Source organism: Gobius niger, assembly GCF_951799975.1.
Source record: "Gobius niger genome assembly, chromosome: 15".
Lineage (NCBI taxonomy): Eukaryota > Metazoa > Chordata > Actinopteri > Gobiiformes > Gobiidae > Gobius > Gobius niger.
Genome location: NC_136866.1, coordinates 5206381 through 5232926, shown reverse-complemented (window position 1 = coordinate 5232926; position 26546 = coordinate 5206381). Strand labels below are relative to the sequence as shown.

The 26546-nt window shown below is 41.6% G+C and overlaps 1 protein-coding gene across 1 annotated transcript; it reads right to left on the bottom strand.

Annotated features, from left to right (window-relative positions):
* kcnk3a (potassium channel, subfamily K, member 3a) lies at nt 1-26546 on the bottom strand. The gene is made up of 2 exons (XM_079571834.1): nt 26180-26546; nt 1-976 (listed from the first exon to the last, which is right to left on the bottom strand). Exons 1-2 carry the CDS (start codon nt 26460-26462, stop codon nt 72-74), a joined length of 1188 nt encoding a protein of 395 aa, XP_079427960.1. The 5' UTR covers nt 26463-26546; the 3' UTR covers nt 1-71.

Below are 26546 nucleotides of genomic sequence, written 5' to 3'. Positions count from 1 at the left end.
CCCAAAGTTTCTCAGTGTGGACAAATTGCACTCATTATTCACAACGCTAAAGCTACATCGACAATACGTCTTCAAATCGAGCTCCGTCTTTTATTGAGTCTTCTGTAGGTGTTTATACTCTGCAGACCAGTAGACACTGAGCTAATCGCCGAATGCCTTTGCAGACTGCACACGCATCCGTTTGAGTGTAGCGTGTTGGAATAGCCGTCGCCTTGTTCTATGTCCGAATTGGAGAGGTCTCTGGGGATGATCATGGGGATCGAGTACTGCAGTTTCTCTCTGCTTTTATACCAAAGACACGAGCACATCGACTGGAAATGCAGGACTTCGGCGTACACGTTTCGAAGGCCGCGACTGGCCGCCCCGCTCGCGGTGACCCCGCTGACGCCGCCGCATCCGGAGGGCGTGGACAGCGGCGACCCGGGGTCCATCGGGCAGTGCATGTGTCCCGCTTGCCCGTTGTGAGCCAGCAGCGCCCTCTGCTCGGCGTCCCGCTTCTCGTCCTCGGCGTTCATGGTCATGAAGCGCAACACGGCCAAGTTGAGGAAGGCCCCGATCACGGCGAGTCCGGTCAAAATGTAGATGAAGCTAAAGGCCACGTACTCGGGCTTCGTCTGCAAGGCCTGCTCGTTTTGCAGCGCCACGTAGTCCCCAAATCCGATCGTGGTCAGCGTTATGAAACAGTAGTAGTAGGCGTGGAAAAAAGTCCACCCTTCGAAATGAGAGAAGGCCAGCGCTCCCAGACACAGTGTGCTCGTGCACGACACGAATCCGAACGTGACCATGTTGATCATGGAGACTTCGGTGCGCCGCATCCCCAGGCACTTCTTGAAGCGCCGCAGGAGGTAGCGGACTAAAGTGTTGATCCGTTCGCCCACGCTCTGGAACATAACCAGCGTGAGAGGGATTCCCAGGAGAGCGTAGAGCATGCAAAAGGTCTTTCCGCTGTCGGTGCTGGGCGCGGCGTGGCCATAACCTGCGGGACAGAGACAGAGGAGAGGACATTGTTAGTGGGGTGGAACTAGTTTATTAAATGTCCCAGAGCGAGACAGTCTGGACAGAAGGAGCTGCAGGAGAGAGGACGCAGAAAGGTCAGCAGACACATACATTGCACTGGGGATGAATTTTGTGCTTTGTCTTTGCCTCTATGATATTTCAACATTGCATCATTTGGCAACTCTGCAACCAGATGCCGGAGGGGACTCACAGTCAACTAAAGTTGTGGGGAAAAACAAATGTAGGCTATGTTTTAAAGCTGGAAGTTGGGTTACAAAGCCTACGATACGGCTCCCAAGCCACATACAGTACTCAGAGACCCTTGAAGGACAAACAAAACAACACACACTTTATTATGCTAAGTCTATATGTAATTTGAGTGTACTGGAGAGGTGTGGTGGAAGGCAGCAGTGCTTGTATGGCAGTGAATAATTTAGTGACATCTCCATCTCTGTGGAGTAGATCGACATGACGATAGCATTTGCACCTGATTGTCCTGGACAGATTGGAACAGTGGCAGCGTTACGTCCTCGTGCGGTGGCTTATATCAGAATACACATGTCTGGAGTCTGGATTAAAATATGACGTAACATGGTTTGTCAAATGTTTTGTTCTGTATAAGCAGTAATTTTTTTTTTTTTCTTCTCACATGTACGGAAGAAGGAAAGAAAGCTCATCCCGGACCATGTGCATGTCTCCCCTGGTGCTTTAGAATACAGTCCGGGAACTCCTAGGTGGTTACTGTGGTACATCCCTGGTACTTCTATGGGTAATTACCAGGTACTTGCAGTGGTACGTTTAGGTAATTACAGTGGTACTTCATAGTGACCTTCAGTAGTAATACTTAAAGTGGTAGTTTCTATGTAATGACAATGTTAAGTACTACATATGTACTGGTAAGTAATGGGTACTGAGAATTGAAATTACCTAAAGTGGTAGTTACTGGTTACTTTTACTGGTAAGTCCTAGGTAATTACAGTGGTACGTCATAGTGAACTTCAGTAGTAATGCTTAAAGTGGTAGTTTCTATGTAATGACAATGTTAAGTACTACATATGTACTGGTAAGTAATGGGTACTGAGAATTGAAATTACCTAAAGTGGTAGTTACTGGTTACTTTTACTGGTAAGTCCTAGGTAATTACAGTGGTACTTCATAGTGAACTTCAGTAGTAATACTTAAAGTGGTAGTTTCTATGTAATGACAATGTTACGTACTACATATGTACTGGTAAGTAATGGGTACTGAGAATTGAAATTACCTAAAGTGGTAGTTACTGGTTACTTTTACTGGTAAGTGCTAGACACTCAGTGATATATAGTGAGAATTGGCATGTTTCCTGTATGTTGTGTTATAGTCATACAATCCTAACTAAATCATAAATAATTTCTAGAAATTACCTCTGAATGTATCTAAAAGTATCACCTTTTACTACCTAGGAATTTCCTTGAATTACCACAATAAGTACCATAGATGTACCACCTAATTACTAGTTATTGTTCCTGTAAGTACCACGGACCTACCGGGCCGTATTCTAAAATACTACCAAATCTCAATCTTCCAAAACATCTCCCACGAGCTCTTCCTGTCATATGCTTTTTTTTCCTAGTCACAAACAAAGATAGTGGATCATCTTCAGTTCTTTGCACCTTGCCGTCTCTTTCCCACCACTCCTTTCGTTTCTCCTGACTTATTATCCCGATTTAAACTACTCGGTAGTTTAAATCGTGCCCTCATGACGCCCCAGTCCCAACACGATCCCACAAGATACTGCCCCTCTCGCGTGACGCCATTATCTTCCAATCTACCTCCAACCTGTTTCTGTCAAAGATGCTATCTCATTATAACAACAGCATATACGCACGCGTACATCCAGTCGCCCCAATGTGATTACTGCAGGAGATGATTGAATCTAGGAATTATTGTCACCATGACCTGTGTGTTTGAAGCGTCTGTCTACAGTCTGCCCTCTGCCAAATTAGGTTAGTCCGTCCATTACTTTGAAGGCCTAAAATAGACATAACTTCTTCTTTATGTATAATATGAAGAATATGAAGTCTGTACAATTATAACTGGCCTTTTCTCCATAGCACATATGAGTAATATTGTTGTCCAAAATGTGCCTCCTGCCATTGTGTATAAATAGAAAACTACTGCCTTTCTGAAGGACCTTATTTGAATTCATATTACGTCAAGTCCATTACGGAACTGCTCCATAAAAAGCCACAACGCAATTAAAATGTCAGCAATGGACTAAAATGGAAACAGCTTTGAATTATGGACGATTCTGAGAAAGGCAAAGGCAGTGTGACCTTAGGGGGGGGAATAAAAAATAAAAAAATCGGAATCCTTAAAAGTTTTGTAAACCTACACGTTTTTTGTTTGAATATGTCCTGAATATATTCTCTCACAAAAAAGCAGTCCCGGTCGTCCTCCTCATCATAAAAGGCAGTACTCTCTTATGTAACATGAAAAAAGCCCTGAGTGGACATTGTGCAGGTGTGAGCGTGACGTGTCAGTGTTTCTGTCAGCCCCTCAGCACATCGATGGGACGGACGTGTGGGCAACCGGCTTGGTCATTACGGTTTGGACGAATACGAAAGGACAGGGACAGGTGACAAACTCAGCACCTCGTGTCCGTTAGCCTGCTGTTATCATGGCACTATGGTGATGTAGCGGTCGCTCAAACTTCAGGATTGTAAATATTGTCTATTTATCCATCTGTTTGTACTGCATGCACGAGCAGTCCTTGTTGAATGAAGGGCTCATTAGAATAATTATTTGAGTCAGGAACACATCAAAGACTCCTCTCTCTCCCCTGTCTCCCCCGTTACCTCCAGCACATTTACATTGATCGGTGCAGTTTGTCCTGAGCTAAAGCAACGGGAGCACAATCTATTCATCAGCTTTCTCGTCTCCAATATTACAGCCATTTGAGATGATCACGGCCCCCTGTAAAAACAGTCGTTAAAGGAACACGATCTTATCATCAGGGCTATACTCTTACAAAACCGATTAAGTTATATTTTTAACGACAAGTGATACAGCCGGGAGGACAATTCACTCCAGAGTCCAAATGTAATTATGAACTGTTGCATACGCTTTAACTGCATGATGAATAAAAATAATATAAAAAACGGCATATTATACAAAATTACATCACCTTTAAAGGGGTTAGGTGTAGATAGTTGTCACTTTTTAGAAATGTTTTCGATTGTGTGCTTTTGTCACACATTTTTGTCACTCTATTGCCCTTTTTTCCACATTTTCGTCACTTTTTTTGTCACTCTTTTGTTGCATTTTCCTCGTTTTCGTCTCATTTTTGTCGCCTCTTTCCCTGCGTTTGTCATCACTTTTTTTCGTTGCATGTTTTGTTGCAATTTTGCCACTTTTTTGCCACTCTTTTGATGCTTCTTTTGGCTGTGTTTTCATCCTCATTTAGGATTTTTTTCAGGAAGCTTTCAGATTCTTCTAAAACTCGACTGGAAAGTCAGAGCGACGCCTCATTTGAAAGCTAAGACCTACACAAGTGTTCAGAACTTTGTCACATTGCGTGCCGTGTTTTCTATGTTATGTTTTTGTTACTTTTTTGCTGCGTTTTCATCCTCGTTTTTTGTCGCTATGTTTCAAGAAACCTTTTAGATTTGGTTAAAGCCGAACTAGAGACAATGTGCTCGGCTCAGGCGGGGGTTACGAGGTTAATAACTATTAATATGTATTTGTTAGCAGTGTTGCTAATAGCTGTGCTGCTAACTATCTCTGCTAAATGCTGCTACTAGAAGTTGACGCCCAATCCTAGTGTTTTATTTTCTGCAAACCTAAATACTTTTTCTTACAAGAAGCATTTCAAAGCCTCAAAGCAATACAATATGAAAGACTACAAGCATCCTTTCCCATGTCTGTGTCCCCATTGCAGAACTAGGCTTCAACAAACTGGTCGCCCGCTCTCTCTCTTGGTCTCTCTCTCTGACTGAACACTGGCTGATAATGTCTTCAGACAGAACGGCCTGGAGACAGGGCTCAGCCACACGCTTTAGTTCAACAATGCCCAACACACACCCAAAGGACACAGAGGGGTGGAGGGGGGGGGGGGGGACGGGACACAGGCACTGAAACTTCCTAGTGTCTGTAATGTCACAATAGTGCAAATGCAGCGCACACACCTAATTTGGGGAAAATAACAGAGTGTATTAAAAATTCAAATCAAGTAACTTGGCCTTTACATCTGGATGCAATGGCCTCATGTTGAAACGGTGTTATGTAATCGTCCAGTTGGCATAATCGTTTTGTCGGAGCAAGTACAGTAATATATGTATTCAAAAAAATGCACAGTACTACATTGGGATCAGGGTTTGCAATGAAAGTCTGCAGGTTGTGTCACGCTGACTGTACGTTCTCTCCCTGGTTGCCCTTGACAGAGACACGCAAGCACACGAAGACCCAATATTTTAACACGGATTAGTCTCCAAAAGATCAACATCATTAATGTTAGGCCACACTTTAATCTCAGTGTGATTTGACGCGAAAGCCAAGTGCCGTGTTTTTAAGCTGAGTAAGTGAAGTAGACTGTCCCGGGACATAACTTTGAGTGCCGCAGAGGTCAGTAAACACACCCCATCGTTCCCAAATTTTTCCCTCTCTCCATGTGCAACCATATACGGACATGTCTATTCATCTAAATACAGGTGTCCGGAGCCGAGCGACCCCAAATGACGTGAACCCATATCGCAGTTGAAATTGCAGGACAAGGGAGTGAAAGGAGTAAATAAACATGAGAAGGTCAGTGTCCTTTCCAGGCAAATCTCCTTTGATCACCAGATGCGTGATAGTAGTAGGCTATGCTTGTTGACGTAGACTGACTGGATTTCGGTGACGATGTTCGGGTTCAAGGAGGTGAATTGTTTGTAAAGCAGTCCCCGAGCATCCCTTGGAATTGACTAAAACACACAAATCCTCCTCACGGCGACACAAGATGACAACAGGGATTTCAAGGCCTAAGATTTAATGAATGCCTTTTTTTCATTCTGCTTTGCTCTTGCCTGCGGGCTACATTGTTGTTGCAATCAGTAAGCACTTACTGCGTGATTATTGAACAGGGATGTGTGACAAAAATAGAATGAAAACAATTTATAGCAGATGACATGCAAAACCAGGCATAAAAAACTGTAGACGTGTTGCGTTCATGATTCCTCAAAAATAGGTGAGTTCAACAAATGTGGAGTCCGAGTTTTCTGTCGCTGAACACTCATTATTCATTCAAATGTTAAAATGATACTCTCCTTTATGGAAAGAGCCAGTGACACGTGACTGTAAAATCCAAACATTTCCCACACTTCAGCCGTGTCTCGAGTGCGGACTCTCAACGCAGCACCCATTTACAGCAGACACCACAAACTCCGCACGACCTCCTGATGTTTACCGAAGCACTTAAACACACCATGGGACGAATCATCTCTGCTGCCTATAGAGCCATGAGCTCAGTCCAACATGACAGCTGCTGTGAGAGTTCCTAATGGACATTCGGCCAGTAGAAATACAGTGTGCGAAGTCAATGAGTGCACAAGGATTAGTAAATACAAGCGTTATGTGATGTTTTGTGTAAATGTTTTGAAAGGGAATGATGGATCACGACCTGGAGGCCCATTCAGGAATAAGGGAAAAAAGTAGAGATAGAATTATCCCGTGTAAGCAAACAACCACCTGCTTCCATTTCACTTTATGTTCTGCAAGCCCCATTTTAGTCAGCTCAGTTTGGGCAAGCATACTTGGGCATATTGGGCAGATACTGACTTTTACAGTTTGATTGGGGCAGAGACAAATCTAATTTGAGAGGCCAGAGCCAACACTTAAAGCAAGAGACAGCTCTGGTCCTCTGCATCCTCTTCTGTCATACATGGGGCCCGATCTGGCGCAAGGACAGCATTTTTCCTAACAAGACGGTCATCTTGCAGAGTAGGGCCTGGTTGCTAGTTTGATGGGAGACCGTTTGGGAACACCAGGAAGCCTGGGTGAACATAGTGTGAGAGTGAATGGTTGGTGGTGGTCGGACGGGCCGATGGCACAGATTGGCAGCCTCGCTTCCATCAATATACCCCTAGCGCAGCTCACCGAGTATGGTGTGAATGCATAAGGCACGAAAACGTAAAGCGACTTTGGACTGGAAAAGAGCTATATAAGACTAATGCATCATTATTAAACACTGTCCGTGTCTGGAGTCCCGAGAGAAAGAAATGTATAGCTGGTCCCGCAGTGGTGTGGGTCTGCACATGGCTGTAACTGTGTTAACACGATCCAAACAAAAGCACGTGTTCAACTCGACTCCCCTCTCCCTTCCCAAGAGTCTGGCTGATGAAAAAGGTTGTTCTACGTCACATCACCATTGGCCATAGGTCTTTGTCCAGCCAATGTCCAGGCCACTTAATGCGCCAGGGTTGGGTCAGGAAGACATCACAGTAAAAGTAGAAGCACAAGATCGGGCCCTATGTCCACTGGACACCGTCAAAAGGTATGGAACCAAAAACACAAAATAAAGGTTCAGGTACCCTGATACGGAGATAGAATTTAGGCCTGGAAGCTTGACCGTTCTGCCAAGTATCTTTGCTGTTGGCCACCTTTAACCTCACAAACTAAAAACAATTAGAAAGTGATCAAATCAACATTTTTGCATTACTAGGAGGCAGCTGTAGATTATATAACAATCTCTCTCAGTCCAAATATGATTTGAGGACAGTGACAGGGCAAAAAGAGAACAAAGAGAATTGACAGAGACATAGTCCTCACAGTAAACCATGGTGTGAGGCAGCCCTCGCCTGGTCCAGTCTAACTCGGTTACCCCCTGCTCCCGCTCTTTGTGTGCTCAGAGCAAGTGCTTTCATCTGGGTACAGCTGGGACCACACTCCCCTGCCCAGACAGGTCATTCCAGATCAGGAGATCTCAAACACATGCAGGGCAGGATACCAGCACCCAGACATCAGATAGTTATGTGAATTCAACCCACTCCACCACCGTTTTGGTAGTTGCTTTTTCTCTCTTAGGTGTATGAAGTTCATTGCTCACCACCACAATTACATTTCTTCATTAAGGCATTCATTTGGGCTGAGACTGCCTGATGATTTTCAACTTCTCCATCATTCCGCGTTACTGTTCGTGGATACATCTTCTGGACTTTCAGTCAACAGCAAAGTCGAGGAAGTGACTTGGTTTGGCCTAAAACGTTGAAGATTCAGCTGTTTCGATTGATCGGACCTCATGATTGCTGATTATTGGCAACAAAACTTCTGCCCTTATAATGATATAAACAAGCAGCCTGTAAAAACATTCAAGTTTAGTCATTGTTTAGTCTTGTTGCTGGAAAAATAAAGCCAATGGAAAATGGAAAAATAAAGTCAACGGAAAATTCATGTAATAGTCATTGCAATGCTGCATTTGGCTCGTGTAAAAACATCAGCAATGGGGTCTCGGAGTGGCCCACCTGTTGATCATCATTAGACTCCTACAATCCACACTCCCCCATGACTTCTTTCATCCTGTGTCCAAACTCCCTCTGTCATGTTTTTGTCCCTCTTCAAACATCTATCAGTGAGTAGTATTTCCAAAGCTGCTCTGGATCCTTTTTAGGGGATGTGAGCGAAGACCTTGGCAGGCCATAGTTTTCCATTAGGTCAGAGGGATATGCATTTGAGGCAATGAGAGATCTCCGAAACCAGTTGGGCTTGAGTTATTATGGGGCAGATACAGGGGGATACTGAGAAGTGCTTTGAACATGTACTGCCCATACAGTGACAAGAGCAGAGGAGGGTGACTTACAACAGGAAGTGCAAGTTTAACGGGGGGTGATGGTGAGGCTCCTATTCATGTTTAAATTGGTCTCATTCGCAGTGGGTTAATCTCCAGTTTTAAACCTTAATGGAGTGGAGAGGAAGAGTTAAATTTGTAGTCATTGCTAATGTAGCAGTGAGGCAGGTCAACTCGGATAACAAACGGATCTGTTTCAAGTGCACGTACACCAGGTTATCTGCTCAATGTGAGAGATCAGAAAGAAGAGGAGGGAAAAGTCAACATAATGTAATGAAATACTGGGATTTAAAAAAGGGGCTCATTTATCAAGAAAGGTGCTGAATAGCGGGTGAAAGCTGAAAAAGAGCATACTTTGCCATTTGCATTGGCCTGTATTACAGTATTAGGGCCCCAAATCTACCACAAAGGATATATAAGCGTTACAATAGATGTTCAAATCGGGTTATTTTATGCAATAGCTTTGGTTGTATAATACAGCACAAAATGGAGAAGCATTTTGGTGTTTGTATCATTCTCCAGTGGACTCATTTCCCAAGGTACCTGCACCTCCCAGTGGGGCCAGAACACCTCTCGAGAGAAAACAGATTTCTATTGCAAAAAGGTTATGTAATGTGGTTCTGAATGTCGATGGTTTCATCAATGTTTCATAGCTCGAGCTCCTGAATTAATTTGGTAACCACGCACTAAACATTTTAACTTCCGCTTTTAAAACATCATCAACGCCAAAAGACTAAATCTCAGTTTATGCCTGACGTTGCTTTTTCTTTCTAGATTGACACTAAGCAGTTTCAACATTTTGGCCGCGGTAGAGTTTTTTTCCGCTTTGCTTTGACCTTTCCTTACACTGCTGCATTACATAATTGAGAAAAACATGCATGCAAATCGAAAAGGAAAGAAACAAAATAAATAAATCCATGATCTAAATGAAGTGTGAACGAAAAAAAACACACACTGTCAACTACATTCAATGTACGTGCATTCAATCTGAGACAGAAAAGCAAAACACTAACCTGGGATTTTTCTCATCATTAACCTTAAAGTGCCATTAAATGCATTTAAAAAACAAAACAATACTGTGTTTAAGAAGGATGTGTAGTCAATACATTTGAAAACTGAGCATTGGGTCTCACCTAGTAGAGCTTCAGGGACCCATAAAATTATGTATTATTTCATGAAGGCAGTTCTGGCCCTAGAAGGGAACTGTAATGTACATCATTCTTGAGAGGCAAAAAGATCCCAGTTATACTGTACATGACTTTGAGTCACATGACCTTTAAAAGATATACATCAAAATGTTACTATGGCACTAGTCTTAATAGTTCATCACTTAAATCCATAAATAGGAAATGTATAATAAGGTGTCGTTTTTCTACACTGATTCAGTAAGATATCGTAAGCCGGATTATCACAAGGGAAGGGAATCATTCTATATAACACTTTTTATTATTGCTATTGCGTTATTTTGTTATTTACTAAATGGTTCAATTGAAGCGTCTGCCACATTTTTAAAATATTCCAAGACTGAAGATGGATATTAGCTCCCCTTGTAGCTAAAGCAGAAGCTTCCTCTTCATGATTCATTATCTTAGCTGTGTACTGTCTTTTTCTTTACATAAATAAATACATAAAGTTTGTAAACCAAAGCGTGCAAGAGATTTTTTGAGTGTCATTGAACGCCCTTGTTTTATTCTGTTGTCGTGATTTCTGGTCGTTTGGGTCTCAGCTGACGAGGCATGTCCAGATGAATGCTCCTGGTAAAAATAGCAGCAGCAGTGGCCCAGTCTGACGGCATAATTTTACATGTCTTGACTGGGAGCCGCATAGTAAAAAAAAAGAAGCAAAATCGGGTTGTAAAAGGACTTCATGAGGCATGTTCTCAAAACATATATTGTGCATGTATATATATATATATATATATATATATATATATATATATATATATATATATATATATATAGGCACCTGTCCATGGGCTACAAAAAACAAGAGCTAAGAGCTAATAATGGCCAGTACTAGAAATGTCTCGCCTGTACTGCAGTCTGCAATCAGCAATCAAGCAAGCGTCAAACTACAAACACTAATTAAATGAATAGAAATTAAATTAATTACTTTTACTTGGGACACTTTCTTGGCCCAGTCCCCTCTCCTGTGTTACCTGACCCGTATTCTACAACGGGACAGATGTGTCCTGATCAGAGATGTACTGTTCAGGGCATCTCCTCTCTTTGGCACACACAACACGGATCGGTTTACTGTAAAACAGAAAACAGTTCGGAAAAGCACAGCACAGTCAGATACAGAGTTGGATAACAGCAACATATGCCAGGCAATAGTAGCAGCGGCAGTTCACGGTTTCAGAAGTAGTGTCCGATGTTTCAGTTCAGTAATAAACAACTATAAGGTGAAATCTTAATAAATGAAGTACTTTTTTTTTATTGTTGCATTTTTCCTACTGAAACTCCAAGCCTTTATCCCACTCGGCCCAGGACACTGACACGCAACCTGTTGGCACAAGGCCATTCTAGCCTGTGTACATGTTCAAAAGGTATTGAATTTCATGTGATTCACGAGACCAAAGCTGGCAGCTGAGTAAATGAGCAGATCCAATAACCGACGAGAGGAATCGACGTTACATGACCTCACCTATTTACTGCTAAAGCCAAATATGTAAATCCCCCATTGCTCCTGTTTTTTGTCGGATCACAGATGATGAGGAGACCTGAGCCTCGAGGGAGGACCATATGTTCTGTCTGCAGTCTGCTCCTTCACCTCAACAACCCCAGCCCCTTATTTGTTTCTTGCGCTTGCTTTGGCACAACCTCTATGATATCAGAGGAGCAATGACGAGGCGTAGTTTCTTCTTCTTACGTGTTTTCTTGTACATACAGCCCATTGAATTGTAAACCTTGATTCCTTCTTGATCCTTCTTTGGTGTTGTGCAGACGGCAACCTGGACGACTTCAGGCCATATTTCAGAACGGTTTAGCTCGAATCCAGACAGTGCGAACAGAACAATGAAGAAAATCCCCGTTCAAGGGGGGAGAGGGGGACAGTTATTATGATTCATGTCCATTTCGGCTGCAGATGCGTGGGGTGGAGGTTGTCATATCAGATGCTCTGCTCCAGGACTAACCTCTGTAGACAGGACAGGGTGAGACTGTGGTCCAAATAAATGTCAGGCCATGACACAAGCAGCGCCCCCCACTGTGAGACATGAGCCCATGAGGAGGGGTAACCTTAACCGGTGACAACATTTGCATGGATTCTCAATCTTTGGTTGTAGCACATGAGAACTTTGCAGAGGGTCATCAGGGGATTTGGGACTCAAGAAGGCTGCAGTATTTTGGGGGTCAATGACAACTTAACCTCTAGCCCTCCGCCTTAACTGAGTCCATTTTTTCCCGCTTTACCCAAATTTAAAAGCTTCTCGACTGGAGCTTACAGACTCACAAAATATAGGCCAGTATGACACCTCATTTGAAAGCTAAGACCCACACAACTCATTTTAACTTTACTGATGCGTTGTCGCTAGCATTGTCGTTGGGTTTTCACCCTCAGTTTTATCGCTATTTTGACGCTTTCTTCAAGAAGCTTTTAGATTTGGGTAATGCCAAACTCGGTTCAGGTGGGGGTTGAGGTTAAATTACAGGCTTTACCTCCTTTGCTCTGCCCGATCCCGTCAGATCTAAGAAGCTAAGCAGGAAGGTCCTTGTTGGTACTTGGATGGGAGACTGTTCCTGAAGCCTGGGTGAATGTAGTGAATGTAGTGGGTGGGTGAGTGAGTGAGTGAGTGAGTGAGTGAGTGAGTGAGTGAGTGAGTGAGTGAGTGAGTGAGTGAGTGAGTGAGTGAGTGAGTGAGTGAGTGAGTGAGTGGTTGGTGGTGGTCGGAGGGGCCAATGGCGCAAACTGGTAGCCACACTTCCGTCAGTCTACCCCAGGGCAGCTGTGGCTACATACATAGTGTACCATCACTGAGTATGGTGATATATATAGATAAGACTATGCATTATTATTATTATTATTATTATTATTATTATTATTATTATTATTATTATTATTATTATTATTATTATTATTATTATTATTATTTATTTATGTATTTATGTATTTATTTATTTATTTATTTATTTATTTATTATTATTATTTATTTGCTTTTTTTACTTATATTATCACCAAATGTGGAAAAAATACAAATAAACTGCGTTAAAAAGCACAAACTCAGGTTACGCAGTATGATATGAATTGTGATATATTCGATTTTGAAGACACCGTGTTTGGTTTTCTGTTGTCTCTGAATACAGTGTGTAAATCTAGTCAGACGGAAGCTCTCCGTGCATTATTTTGTGCATTGTTGTCACGTCTTGTGATATGGATAACATATGTGTCACCTAACACTGCAACGTCAATAATTCAGTGATATATTGTTCAGCCTCAGCACAAAACTGCATGCAAATTTACCAGAATTCTGAATATCAAAGCGTTGAATTTCTAATTATAATTTTGTTTAAACCCTTAATGGGGTAGTGCCCCTGGATATTTGTATTGTCATGAATAGAAAAATACGTATTTATTTTGGTCTCCAGTCCTAATCATGTGATTAATGCATTATTTTGATCCCCTGTTGTCCCCTAAATGTAATTTTATGCTTATTGACCAAACTCAGGAGAACATTATGAAACACAAGCAATAATTCCTGCACCTGTCTCCCACATCTCTCCATAATCCACAACATTATGAACCAGTTCTGTGCCAGAGCACTGTTCAAACCCATGACTCACAGTGAATCATGTGATCAATGATTTCAAATGTCCTCTGACCATAAAAAAACAATACTCACCTACGTTTGGCAGGTGTCCACAGGGATATACGCAGCCTAAAATAGGTCCAAGTCAATCTCCATACCTTTGTGTAAGATATTAAAATGCTGGTCAAATTACTGCCCTCTGGCGTAAACGCCGATCACGATTACATATTGCTATTATCATTAGTGTCCCGGTGCATTGTGGGTCGGCTCGGGACAGAGATTAAGCAGGTGATGAAACAAATTAGAAAACAAAAGGAAATGCAAAATCATTTGACTGAGCTGAAGTCTCTATTTGAGTTCACCCCAACACAAGTCAGATTTCAACTGCTTTGTTGGAAAAAAAATAATAGCTATTTGACCTGTGTAAGTAAACTTTTTCAAACGTTAACGGTTAACGTGTGGACAAAGATACGGATGAAGAAAAAAAGTAGTTAATTTGTCATGTAGTGACCCTTACACTGTCTATTGTAGTGTTAGTAATAAAACTGGTTGATCCGATTCCATAATGGCTCATGTATCACTTTAACAACCACAGTAATGTTAATATTGCTCTCAGACTATAAGCAGCGGAGGTGCCAGCTCAGTCAGTCGCAGCCAACTGCACTAACTTCCCAAGCAGTTTAAAACAATAAACTGTAAGGATGACTTAGGATGTTGATCACATTGGATCTTCTACTTCATGGACACAGTGTGCTTGTTTCACCTGACATAGACTTTGCATTAACATTTGAGTCAAAACACTGTGTCTTTATCTATTAAAAGGTATTTCACAAATACTGTATCAGAGTCATTTGACTAATTGCAGAAATGGTGCAAGAATGACATTTGTCCTAAAATGTATGATTATTAAATGTAAGTGGCACTAGTATTAATCGTGCTTATAACAAGAATGTACAGATATAATAGTTTGTACTTTTTCAACACAGACAGTTTGTGTGTTTACCTGCTTGGCAAATTACAGCTAATTCATGTGGGCTGTATCAGAAGCATCACACAATGGTGAAGAGGTACTTGTTACCTTTGGTGATCCTGTGCCGAAAGCAACGACTACCATCTCTGGCTCAGAGAAGCCATCGAGAACAGGAAACAAGCACCGACATTGATGAACTGGGACGATGGAGCTTAAATACATCTTATCTCACTCCTGAGATAAGGTGTATTTAAGCTCCCCACTCCATTCAAGCATCAGTGTATAAGTTATTATTATTATGGATCCTTTCTGTTTTGTTCTTCTTCATTATTTGCATGAAATAAATAAATGAAATGAAGAGGCCGTCTTGGAGAAAGCATCAGTCTGTAGGGGCCGCAAGCCCCCCTGACTGACTGACAAATGTAAGCAGCTTAGCGAATGACACTTCATGCTTCTGACAAAAGAAACAAGTAGTTACCTAGTCAAGCAGGTAAACAAACGTATGTGTAACAAAAAGCAATGTCAAAACAGTCATAACAGAGAAGACAGAATGCACTTTTTCAAAGGTGCACATGGTTACCTCAGCGCACAGACCAAAGGTCTCTCTTTCTGTTGATGCTCATAAATATTTAGGAGCTGTATCGTTCCTAAACTTTTTCCATTGAGCCTCACAGAAACACAGGGTGATAGAAGCCATGTCTGTTCTGTCCTAATACCTTTCCTTTTCAGGTCAGTGGAGAGGAGCAGCATGACACTCGCAGGATTATTTATTCAGAAGACAGGCTTCGCTGCACCCCCTTCACGTGGACCACTCCATATATCTAGTAAGGTGTTTTGTTTTGATTTTCGACATGAAAGACCTTGCTGAGTGTACACTTCATCTGACATTTCTAGTGAAAGGATTAAAGCGGCCACTAAAAGCTCTGTGGTGACAGAGCCATGACTCAATAACTGAATGGCATATTAGGATTATGGGCAGTGTCTCATTGAGAGAAATGAGCTCATGTTTCCCCTCAAAGTTGGAAATTCTAAGGAAGTTTTATGATTTACAACCTTATTTACCCTGTGAGCAACTTGAGCATAACAAATCTCCTATTTAGGAGATGACTATCCTCATATCTCAAACAATGAGCCACAACATGCATCATTGTGTGTGAGTTTAATTTCATCTGGTCAAAATAAGATTCATAGACCTTTCTGGTCTTATTGTTTTATGTTTATGTTCATATCAAATAAACTATCACTACATGTGGTCGACATTCTGTGCACGTTTGGTCGACACACTTCTATTGGACAAAGAGTGACAGGTGAATTTTAACACTCACAGTGACGTGTGAACCCTAAGAAAGAGATCACCAAAGCTGTGCAGAGTAAAATTATGATTTCTATAATCGTTGTTGACATTTGTTGTGATTTTGAAGTTATAGTTCAGTTAGCTGCATTTAGTGGTTTTAGTCGACTCATCAAGTTTGTGGCCTATCTAAAGGGGCCCATCTCACCGGGCTGGAGACTCCACACAACTTGAGGCCGCGTAGACTGCTGAAATTGAACCTGTTAATTTTCAACATGGCAGGTTGGTGGAGCTCATGCTTCACAGCTAGAAAGTCCCAGGTTCGATTCCCACTTAGACGGAGCTTTCTATGTGGAGTTTGCATGTTCTCCCTGTGTCGCGTAGGTTTCCTCCTGGGTTCCCCCGGTTTCCCCCACCTCTGAAAACATGTACAATAGGCGAGAATGAATGTAGTGATTGGTGGTGGTTGGAGGGGCTGATGGCACAGACTGGTTGCCTGCTTTGGTCAGTGTACCCCAGAGCAGCTGTGGCTACAATGGTAGCTTTCCACCACAAAGTATGGTGTGAATTAATAATTACAATACTACAGCCTTGTAAAGCACAATACAAGTGTGAGCCATTATCATTATTATGAACACATCTGTAGGTACTATGTTGTCTAACTGACAGAACACTTATTTTGCTCATTTACCCTTAAAACATCAACACAAAGCTGTGAAGTTTACATCATGAACATAAAACAAAAGCATAAAGTCTTCAGAGCACTGTGTGCTGCGTGGGACTGACTGCAGCACTGAACAAGCTCTCACTACTGTGCACTGTTTGACTTGGTTCAAGTCCAACGGGCGGCAGTGAAAGATGAAGTCTAATAACAATCACAAACATGACTCGCGTTCTGTTTAGGGGTCTCTGCACCCACTCAACTTTCCACTCGTGTACAGTAGTATACAAATACACAGAGAGCTATGTGAACAGAAAGCAATATCAAACTTTCTCAGATCCGTCTCGGGTAAACCTGACTCCGCAGTCTCTTCTCATACTTTTGACAATTCCATGTGCTTGTAAATATTTAAAATAGTTGAGGCCTGATCTCTGCGGAGATCACATTTCACTATTGCTGAGTCACTGTTTGTTTTCATAACAGGCATCAACATGTACAGTTCAAATATACAAAATGTATATGTATAGTAAACTTAAACAGTCTTCATCCAATGAGGGGAGAAGGAGAGAAATGCACTTTTTGGTTGAGTGTCTGCAGTGTGGGACGCTCCTGCTGCTACTACAGTATGAGGATCTGAAGAAAATCTGTATTAACTTATGGAGACCAGTGTGACAACTGGAGGTTGAGTTTTTAAGGGGACACCGTTTTATTATTTTCAGTTTATCCATAAATTGAAATGGTAAGTTACCACTTTAAAGGTAATTTCATCAAAATGTAAGTTTCTGACATTGATGCAACACTTTTTTCTTCATAAAATATAGCACCAATAGACACTTAAACTAACAGGCCACCATTTTTACATACTGAGATATGTTCTTGCCTGAGCTTAGACAAGTTGATGCGTACCTGTCTGGTCTTTGTGCGTGCCCTCAGTCACGTAAAACAAGCAAAGCCTCTCCCAGCATATTCCTATAGCTCCAAACGGGGGTGAAGTTGGAAGCTACCACGCTCTTCCATGGGCACGCGCAAAGACCAGTCAGGTACGTATCAACTCGTCTAAGCTCAGGTAAGAACATATCACAGTAGGGAAGAACTGTGTGCCCTCAGTCACTCAAAAAGATCAGAGATGTTGTTAGCATTTAGCATCTCCCAATGCATTCTTATAGCTCCAAACGGGGTAAAGTTAGACGCAACCAAGCTCTTCCATGGGCACAAAGATCAGTCAGGTATGCATCAACTCGTCTAAGCTCAGGTAAGAACATATCACAGTAGGGAAAAACGGTGGCCTGTTCCTTTAACATTTTAGCCACTAAAAGACATATCAAAATAAGATGTCAAAATTCCCACTAAAAACATATTGTATTCATTCTCATGTTCATCAACCAACAGATCAGTTAGATTGTTTTCAACACAGAAAAGATCAAAACTGAAACATATTGAAACTTATTTTCCACCCACAGTGTCTTGCCTTGATTATTATTTTGGCATTTCAATCGTCTCACAGAAAGAAAGAACCATCTCCTGATAAAAACACACCTCATTTTCAAATCAATTTTCATCCACTCTCTGTCCACTCTTAACATGCGTAAACAGTGCTTACATAATAACATCGATCTTGTTTCTCCTGCTCTGTGTCTAAGGAGGAGCTGCCACTTTGTATTAAACTCAGTCAGGGATCAATACACATCCATTTAACTCATCAAAACAAATGGAAAAAAAAATCACATTTTCTTCACTGGCTACGCAATGTTGTGCGTAAGAAGCTATTTACTAACAGATTATGTTCTATATCTCAGTATTGAAGTGGTACAAACATATTCTTTCATGCAATCGTGTTTTTTGTCTACCTCAGCATTATTCTTTTATATTTTATGATTTGAAATAATGCCTATGTATGTAAAAGACAGTAATGATGAGTGAGAATCTGGGCTGTTTTCTCCATTTGGCCTGAAGCGCCCTCTGCAGGCAGTAGAAGAAATGATAACAGTGGATGCTAGCTTTTACTTTTAGTTAATGGCATGCTGAAAAATTGTCAGCGTCGTTATATTCACACCTTGAACCTAGTCTAATAATGATTTATGGACTTTAAAATTGTCAACAGGCTCCAGCTATTATGCAACAAAATCCAGGAGATACATATCATTAGAGCACCTCAGCTGTAGAAGAGGACACAACCAAATCAAACAAGATCACTCAAAGCCGCCTGAAGGAGCAACTTCTCCAGGTAGGTCTATGTCAAACGAACACTCTGGGCACAACACAGTTACTTATGCAATAACCTCTGTATATTCAGCGGGCAGTGTTCCCTTATCTCAACTGTACACAGATGGATCAGATCACACCAATTCAATTACAGTGTAAAGTGAACCGCCACCAGCCGCAGCGAACACAAAACACCCTGAGCATTATTAGACAGGACACATTTTATGCACAAAAACAGTTACATTTAGGGGCAGATAACAAGATAAAATGTCAATATTGCCTTGATAACGCAACATTTACTAAACCATTTCACTGCATCCTCCTTGAAATGTAAAGAGAAATTGTCAACAATTTCTTTTTTCATCAAATGTCAGACGGCATCTCTGGAATTGCTCATTTGTGGTCATGTTTGAAGCAGTTGAGGGGGAAAACAAAACTTTCTATAATTACTCCAAACTTATAACAAACGCTGAATTATGAATGGTTTTCTGCACAATAAAGATACAAAGTAGAAAAGTGGCTCAGCACCCCATAAATACATAAATAACAGAGAATGTTTGCATCATGCTACATGCTAACGCTTGCTACGACTGCTGTTTTTTCACTTCTACTGAACAAACTGCTGTGATCAAACATCCACATGGACCATATTTAGACTTTATTTGTGTGTGATATATCCACCAGAATCCACCAGAAAATGGCAAAAAAGAGTGAAAGGAGTTGTTTGAAATCCGCGCAGTAATCTTCACTTTACTGTGCGGATGCCAAATTACTCCTGGTATTATTACGCCTTACAATATAGTCCCCCCCTTTTATCCGCTTAGAAAAGCCACATTGTTTAATTTTGTGTAATTATACTTTGTAGTGGAACACTTCACGTAACCATATTTAAATAGGGAAAACATGGAAGAGCTTGGTAGCTTCTATCTTAACCGGTTTTGGAGCTATAGAGGCGAGAGGGAGAGGCTAAATGCTAACGCCATCTGCGTGTTTACGTGACTGAAGGCACGGGGGAAGATCAGACAGGTCCTAAAGAACTCGTCAAAGCTAAGGTAAGAACATATCTCAGTTTGTAAAAACGGTGGCCTATTCCTTTATAGGTGCATTATGCAACTTTTTATGTGGAAAAAGAAGTTCATATTTGTGTGTATTTGACCTTGTAGTTACCCAGTGGCTGTATAGTTGGCAACATGGCGCCTTTACTTTCCATCACAGTGGTTTCTACGATGCTCCAGGATCAATTGTTTGGAAGGTTTCCGCTGCCGACGGTGAAGACCAGACAGGTCCTAAAGAACTCGTCAAAGCTAAGGTAAGAACATATCTCAGTATGTAAAAACGGTGGCCTATTCCTTTAAAGGTAGCCGTCTGTATCTCTATGGTCATAAGGCTAAAACTAAATTAGGAAAATTATGTTGGATTAACGTTTGTGTATTTTAATATACCGTACATTTTTGTTTGGGTCTTTTTTGTGATTGCAAAACATGTGTAAATGTCAGTCAGAAGAAGAAGAAGAAGAAGATCTTTATTTATATAGCGCCTTTCACAGACATGTAGTCACAAAGCGCTTTACATGAGACAATTGTACATTCACTCCACACTCGGTGGTGGTGGTAAACTACGTTTGTAGCTTCGGTTTCCCCTGGGGGAGACTGTCAGAGGCGCTTTCGCGACTACACACGTCTGCGCCAACGGACCCTCTGACCACCACCATACATTCACTCACACACATCATTCATCCTGGCCTATTATGCAAGTTTTTAGTGGTAGGGGAAACCGGAGTACCCGGAGGAAACCTACGCAGACACGGGGAGAACATGCAAACTCCACACAGAAAGGTGGGAATCGAACCCGGACCTTCTAGCTGTGAAGCGAGAGCACTAACCGCTGCGCTACCGTGCCGCCAAAGTCAGATGGAAGACCTCAGTGATTTTACAAGTTTTCATCGTGGCTTCTTCGATTGACAACGATTGGGCGATTGTGCGGCCCTAGAATAATGTTTGCATAGAGGTCCAAAGCATCTCTAATTAATACTCGAGTGCCAGGTTTTAAAGCCCCATTGAATTAAGTGAAAGTTGTTCTCAACATTTCACCAAGTACCTCTGGGTCTAATGAATTATACTGTTGTACCAATGCAAGTCATCAATGTTAATAATTCAGAGCTGGAAATGGATTCACCGCAGCTAAACTTGTGTCAGCGATGATAATAGAGCAATGATACGATAATTTATTCATAGTTTTCCTCCTCATAAAGATTAAGTGCACATGTTCTGAGGCTGGCCAGGCCGCCGCGCTATAGTGTGCATGGAAGGTGACACAAAGAACAAGGGAAGCAGAGGAGGGAGTGTGCAGATGCTCCTAATGCAATAAGGAACAAGGTTTTCATCATAACTTAATGCAGTCTGAAGCTGCCTCTGAGTACATTTGTATTCAGAGAGGTGGATTATGCATTTATAGAGCTGAGAGATGCAAGGAATTACAGTGGAGGACTTTGAAAATGAGCAATGAAAATCAACAAAGTGTCTAAAACAAATTGGTGTGAGGAGGTTGCGGAGGATACTCAGCGTCTTTCTCTTTGGTCTCGCTCCCTCTCTGGGCCCAAATAAGGATTTCAGAATCTCAGAAGTTATTGGATTTATGTTTGAGAATTAAGAATCAGAACCACATGTGCAAAGTTTGTACACTCGGGACAAGTTTGTAGAGGTTCAACTTACTATCTCAGATAACTTACTCCATGTATTAGAATAACAACTCACAGAGACAGGATTTATTGTTGTTTGTGCAAAATTATATTGCAAAATGTAAAAACCACCACAACTATTTTCTGATTCTTCCAGCTTTACTTCAATAAATCAAGTGTGTTTGTCCCTGTTTAGTGCTGTTTAAATCCTGGTCAAAGCTAACCCTGAAATATCTAAAATTGTACATCAAATGATAAAAAATATTATTATGAATACTGTGTTATAATGTATGGAAATGGCTGTTTTTCCGATGTGTCGCCCTGTACTGTATATTGCATCACTGGCGCTTCTAAGCTGCTGACAAACCAAATAATTCAAATCCAATATTTAACGCTATCAAATGGAGAAAATCCTGAATGCATTTATGAGAGGCCTTTCTATATGCAAATGCTGTATGTGCCACAGCATATATTGTTTGAATGAGAATGTTGTGTAATGGGGTGAACCTACTGTTAGCCTTTGGACTGTGCGTGGTTCTACTCGGGATTTTTTGATTATTTACAATATACACCAAGTTGGCCCTGAGTGACTTTGTAAAGAAATATCTAGTTGTTGTTCTGATGTCTGAGTATTGCGATTGCGATCAGATTAGATTAAAATAACAACATGCAGTGTACATTACATAATTCAGATCAATTTTAAAGTACAATACCGGTCAAAAGCACTTTTTTAAGTATTGTTTTTTCTTCTGAAGGCATTTTCAAACACACGAGGAGACGTATTACTGCCAATCTAATATAGGAATCACTTGCATTTCAGAACATGTTTGCGAGTGGCCCAAACCTCTAAAGTTGACAAAATGACAACAATGCCACATAAATAATGCGACAGCCGCTGTACATCCTGAACTCTACCCACTGAGTCCTGATTAGAACCAGGACATACAACCCAGTACATATACCCAGTACTTTTAATCAGCTCTGCTTATGTACAAGTCTGTTCTTGGTCCGTAAGAACCTTAGGAACCATGTCGAGCTCTGAGAAGCTCAGGGCGTTGTTTCCTGCTGGTGCCCAGAGCGAGGACGACACAGTGACTAGGCTATGTTTCAGTTTTATGCTGCTAAAATCTGGAACAGACTTCCAGTAGATGTGAGACGGGCCTTAACTCGCTTTTATTCATTAATGATTATATTGATGTTTTATGGATTGATTCACTGTGACACACTAAATTGCTTTAAAGACTTGCCTTGCCAGTATTTGATGTATTTTCGGTTTGTTTTACGTCTTTACTTTTCTTTCCAAGGTCAGTCTCTTCTTGCTTTGTTTTGGCTCCGTCCTTCTCTTCCTGGTCTCTGCACGTACAGGGTGCTGCCTGTTGCTTCAGGGCCAGTGGAACAGTGGAGCTCTGGTGTAGTCATTAAAGTTTAACATGCGCCTATCCAGGTTTGAATCATCCTCGAGCTCACAGTTACAGTGCAGGGTTGGGTTTTTGGTTCTTACAGGCCTGGTCAGATCGAGTTACATCCGCAGGTCAGAGCTGTCAACTGTCAAGGGCACGGAGAGGTATAACAGTTCAGTTATCGCATAGGTTCACCTTAGGGGTGCTCAATATGAATATTGTAAAAGCTGAAAACTCTTCTTGAATGATGCAAAACTATTGCAATGCATCACCAAACCATTTCAACACAGACTATTCCTTTCTATTTTGAAAAATAAGTCAACAGAAGAAGAAAAGATATCTTGAGAAAAACAAGGTTAACTAAAATGGTGCTTGTCAGCATATTGTAGCTGTATTTTTTGGTTTTGTTTCAGGCGGTGCGAATAGAAATCTCAGATTAAAGACCACAGAAATGTTATGACACATTGCGGCTTTTTGAAACTATTGAAATAAAAGTAACAGGCGATATATTGTGCAGCCCGAGCTGAAATTGATTCCACTCTCTTCACTGTGTCCTGGTGAAACTAACAGAGTTGATCATGTTTGGAGTTATTTTTTGCTGTTTGCAAAGCGCAACCATTCAAATAGCAATTTTAGATTGTGTGTGATTATTTGTTCAGCCCGAGCCAGAGCTGGACAAAATAATATGTATGTATTTAAAGGAATCGGCCACCGTTGTTGTCTATGGAGATATGTTCTTACCTGAGCTTAGACGAGTTGATCCGTAGATGTCTGGTCTTTACGTGTGCGCTCAGTCATGCAAAAACATCAACATTAGGAGCACTTCGACTTTACTGCGCGGGCATTGAAGTGCTCCTAAGGTATTATTGCGCCTTACAATACAGTGCCTCTCGAAAGTATTCATACACCTTGAACTTTTGCACATTTTGTCATGTTTACAACCCTAAACATAAAGATTTTATTTGGATTTTTTTACTGAACGTTCACACACAAGTAACAGACAACTGTGAAGTGAAAGCAAAATGATACATGATTGTGTTATTTTTCAAAAAAATAGAAAAGTGAAAAGTGTGGCGTGCATAAGTATTCATACAGCATTTTCTGAGTGCATTAAATTGCCTTTATAACATTCCTAATGACTCCAGAATGTTCACTCCTCAGCCTAACGGTTAAATAGAAGCCACCTGTGTGTAATCTACTCTCAGTATAATTTCAGCTGTTCTTTTAGGCCCTCAGAGAATCATGTATCATTTAGCTTTCACTTCACAGTTGTCGGTTACTTGTGTGTGAACGTTCAGTAAAAAAATCAATATAAAATCTTCATGTTTAGGGTTGTAAACATGACAAAATGTGCAAAAGTTCAAGGTGTATGAATACCTTCGAGAGGCACTGTATATTCCCCCATTTCACCAGCTTAGAAAATCAACATTTTTAATTTTGTGTGACTACACTTGGATCGTGTAACCGCTCACGTAACCATATTTAAATCGGGGAAACGTGGAAGAGCTTGGTCGCTTCGAACTTCACCCCCGTTTGGCCCCATAGGAGAGGAGGAGAGGCTAAATGCTAACAACATGTTTGGTGTTTTTGCCTGACTGAGCGCACACGTAAAGACCAGACAGGTACGCATCAACTCATCTCAGCTCAGGTAAGAACACATCTCCGAATTAAAAAATGGTGGCCTATTTCTTTAGATTAAAATAAATCAAAACTGACGTCTGTGCAACAGCTGTGCCAACCAAGGTAAGTAAGCACACCACAGTTTGAAAACAGCCATCTACAGTAATTAACTTTGATTAGCAATCTAAGCTTGTTCTATAAACCACCAACGTCCATAACAGATGTGATTTTACTGCACACAATTGTCCCAGGTGTAAAGGCTTCGAACAACTAAATCATCCAGCAACAACAGAGCTGAAATCTGTTCCAACGCAAGACGTCAATCTCTGCACACTGAAAAGCCGATGATATTCCAAAAAACAGCCAATAGCAAAAGAGAGAGTCCAGATCAGATGTTTTCCTTGAGGCTTGTGTGTAGTTCGAGTGCAGTGAGTGGAGGAGCCACAGGGAGAACGAGAGAGAGAGAGAGAGAGGGGGGAGAGTGAGCGCTCTCTTTTGGAAATATAAATCTTTGGAGTAAAAGATGAGTTATCAGTGAACTAAGGCAAAGCAATGTCTCTCGGGTAGAGTTTAACCCCAGGACTGTCTGATGATGAGCTGAACATTGCGATAAAACACAGGTTTACACCATGATGTTGATTTTGAGTTTTGGGTGATGGTAAGAATGCAATATCAGAACCTAATAAATTATATAAAGGGAACAAAATAAGAGTTTTCTTCAAAGATGTGTGAGAAATCTACAATTCTGTCATTTGGCCTAGATTACAGACAAGTAGCCCAGTGTCCCCTTTTGTTGATCCTGCGCCACCTGCCTCTGTTGTAACCAGAGTATGTTAAACTTGTGTAAGCTCATCTCATTATCAGCAGCTTCTTTATGACACTTGTTCAATCTCAGAGCCGCACAAGCCACACACGGAGGCGGTGGGTTTATAGACATGATGCCATAAAGAGCAGCTGCAGGAGACACCTGTTGGACACAAACGCTCGACTCATTGAGACTGTCTGTAGCAGCCCTGGACTCTGACCAGCCTGGCCCAAATTAGCGTAAATGTGACACTTACCACCCGCCTTAACGGAGCGCATTTTCTCCAGTTCGGCTTTACCCAAATCTAAAAGCTCCCCGACTGGAGAGCAACAGTGTAACGCCTCATTTGAAAGCTGAGACCGACAAAAGCGATGGTAGCTTTTTGTCAAGTCGCCGCATTTTTTGTCATATTTTTGTTGTTTTTTCATGACTTTTTTTGTGGCTTTTTGTCGTGTTTTTGTCACATTTTTTCTATAATTTTTTGTCGTGCTTTTGTGGCTTTTTTGTTGCTCTGTTGTCATGTATTTGTTGACTTTTCATCACATTTTTTTTTGTCACTTTTTTTTAATTGCTTTTCCGGCACATTTTTGTTTTCTTTTCATCCCCTTTTTCTCGCCATTTTGATGCTTTTCTTTTTAGCTTTTAGATTTGGGTAAAGCTCGGTTAAGGCGGGACCGGTGGCCCTAGAGCCAGTGGCCCTTCTGTGCCCTTCCAGAATGGACATATGGCCAGTCCGCCCCTGGTCTGTAGTAGGATATGGTGCAAGAGTGTGAGCTTGGATACAAAGATACGTTTTGTCCCCTTCAGAAATTCCCTACTATATTAAATGTGGACGATATGGTAATTTATAGAACACACAATGAAGTTAATGAGTCCTTTAAATATAATAAAGAGGCTACAATACATTAAAGTAGTTTAGAGTAAAGCAAAAGTACAATTCCCCCTTTGTTTTTGCGGTTTATCATGAGAGAAAAAGTAAGTTAACTTTGGCAAGTAGAAAATGAAAGTCCTTACCTATGGTGGTGATGACGGTGATGGCGAAGTAAAAGGAGCCCGCGAACTGCCACTGGAACCCGGCTTTGTGCGGCTTGAGGAGCAGCACCACTTTCTCCAGCTTGTCAAAGTCCTCCGTGGTCAAGTTAAACGAGGTCAGCAGATCCCGCTTCTTCGCCGCCAACTCTTTCCGCTGGCCCTTCTCCTGGTGGGACTCCAGCGCGTCGAAGATCGCCGCGCCCACGATCAGGTAGGTGAAGGTGCACACGATCAGGGCGAGGGTGCGCACGTTTTGCCGCTTCATGGCGCCGGCCGCAGAGCGTGTCTCCCGGGGCTGAGCAGTCTGGAGGCCGGGGAGCTCGGCTGGGTCATCGTGGGCGCAGCGCCT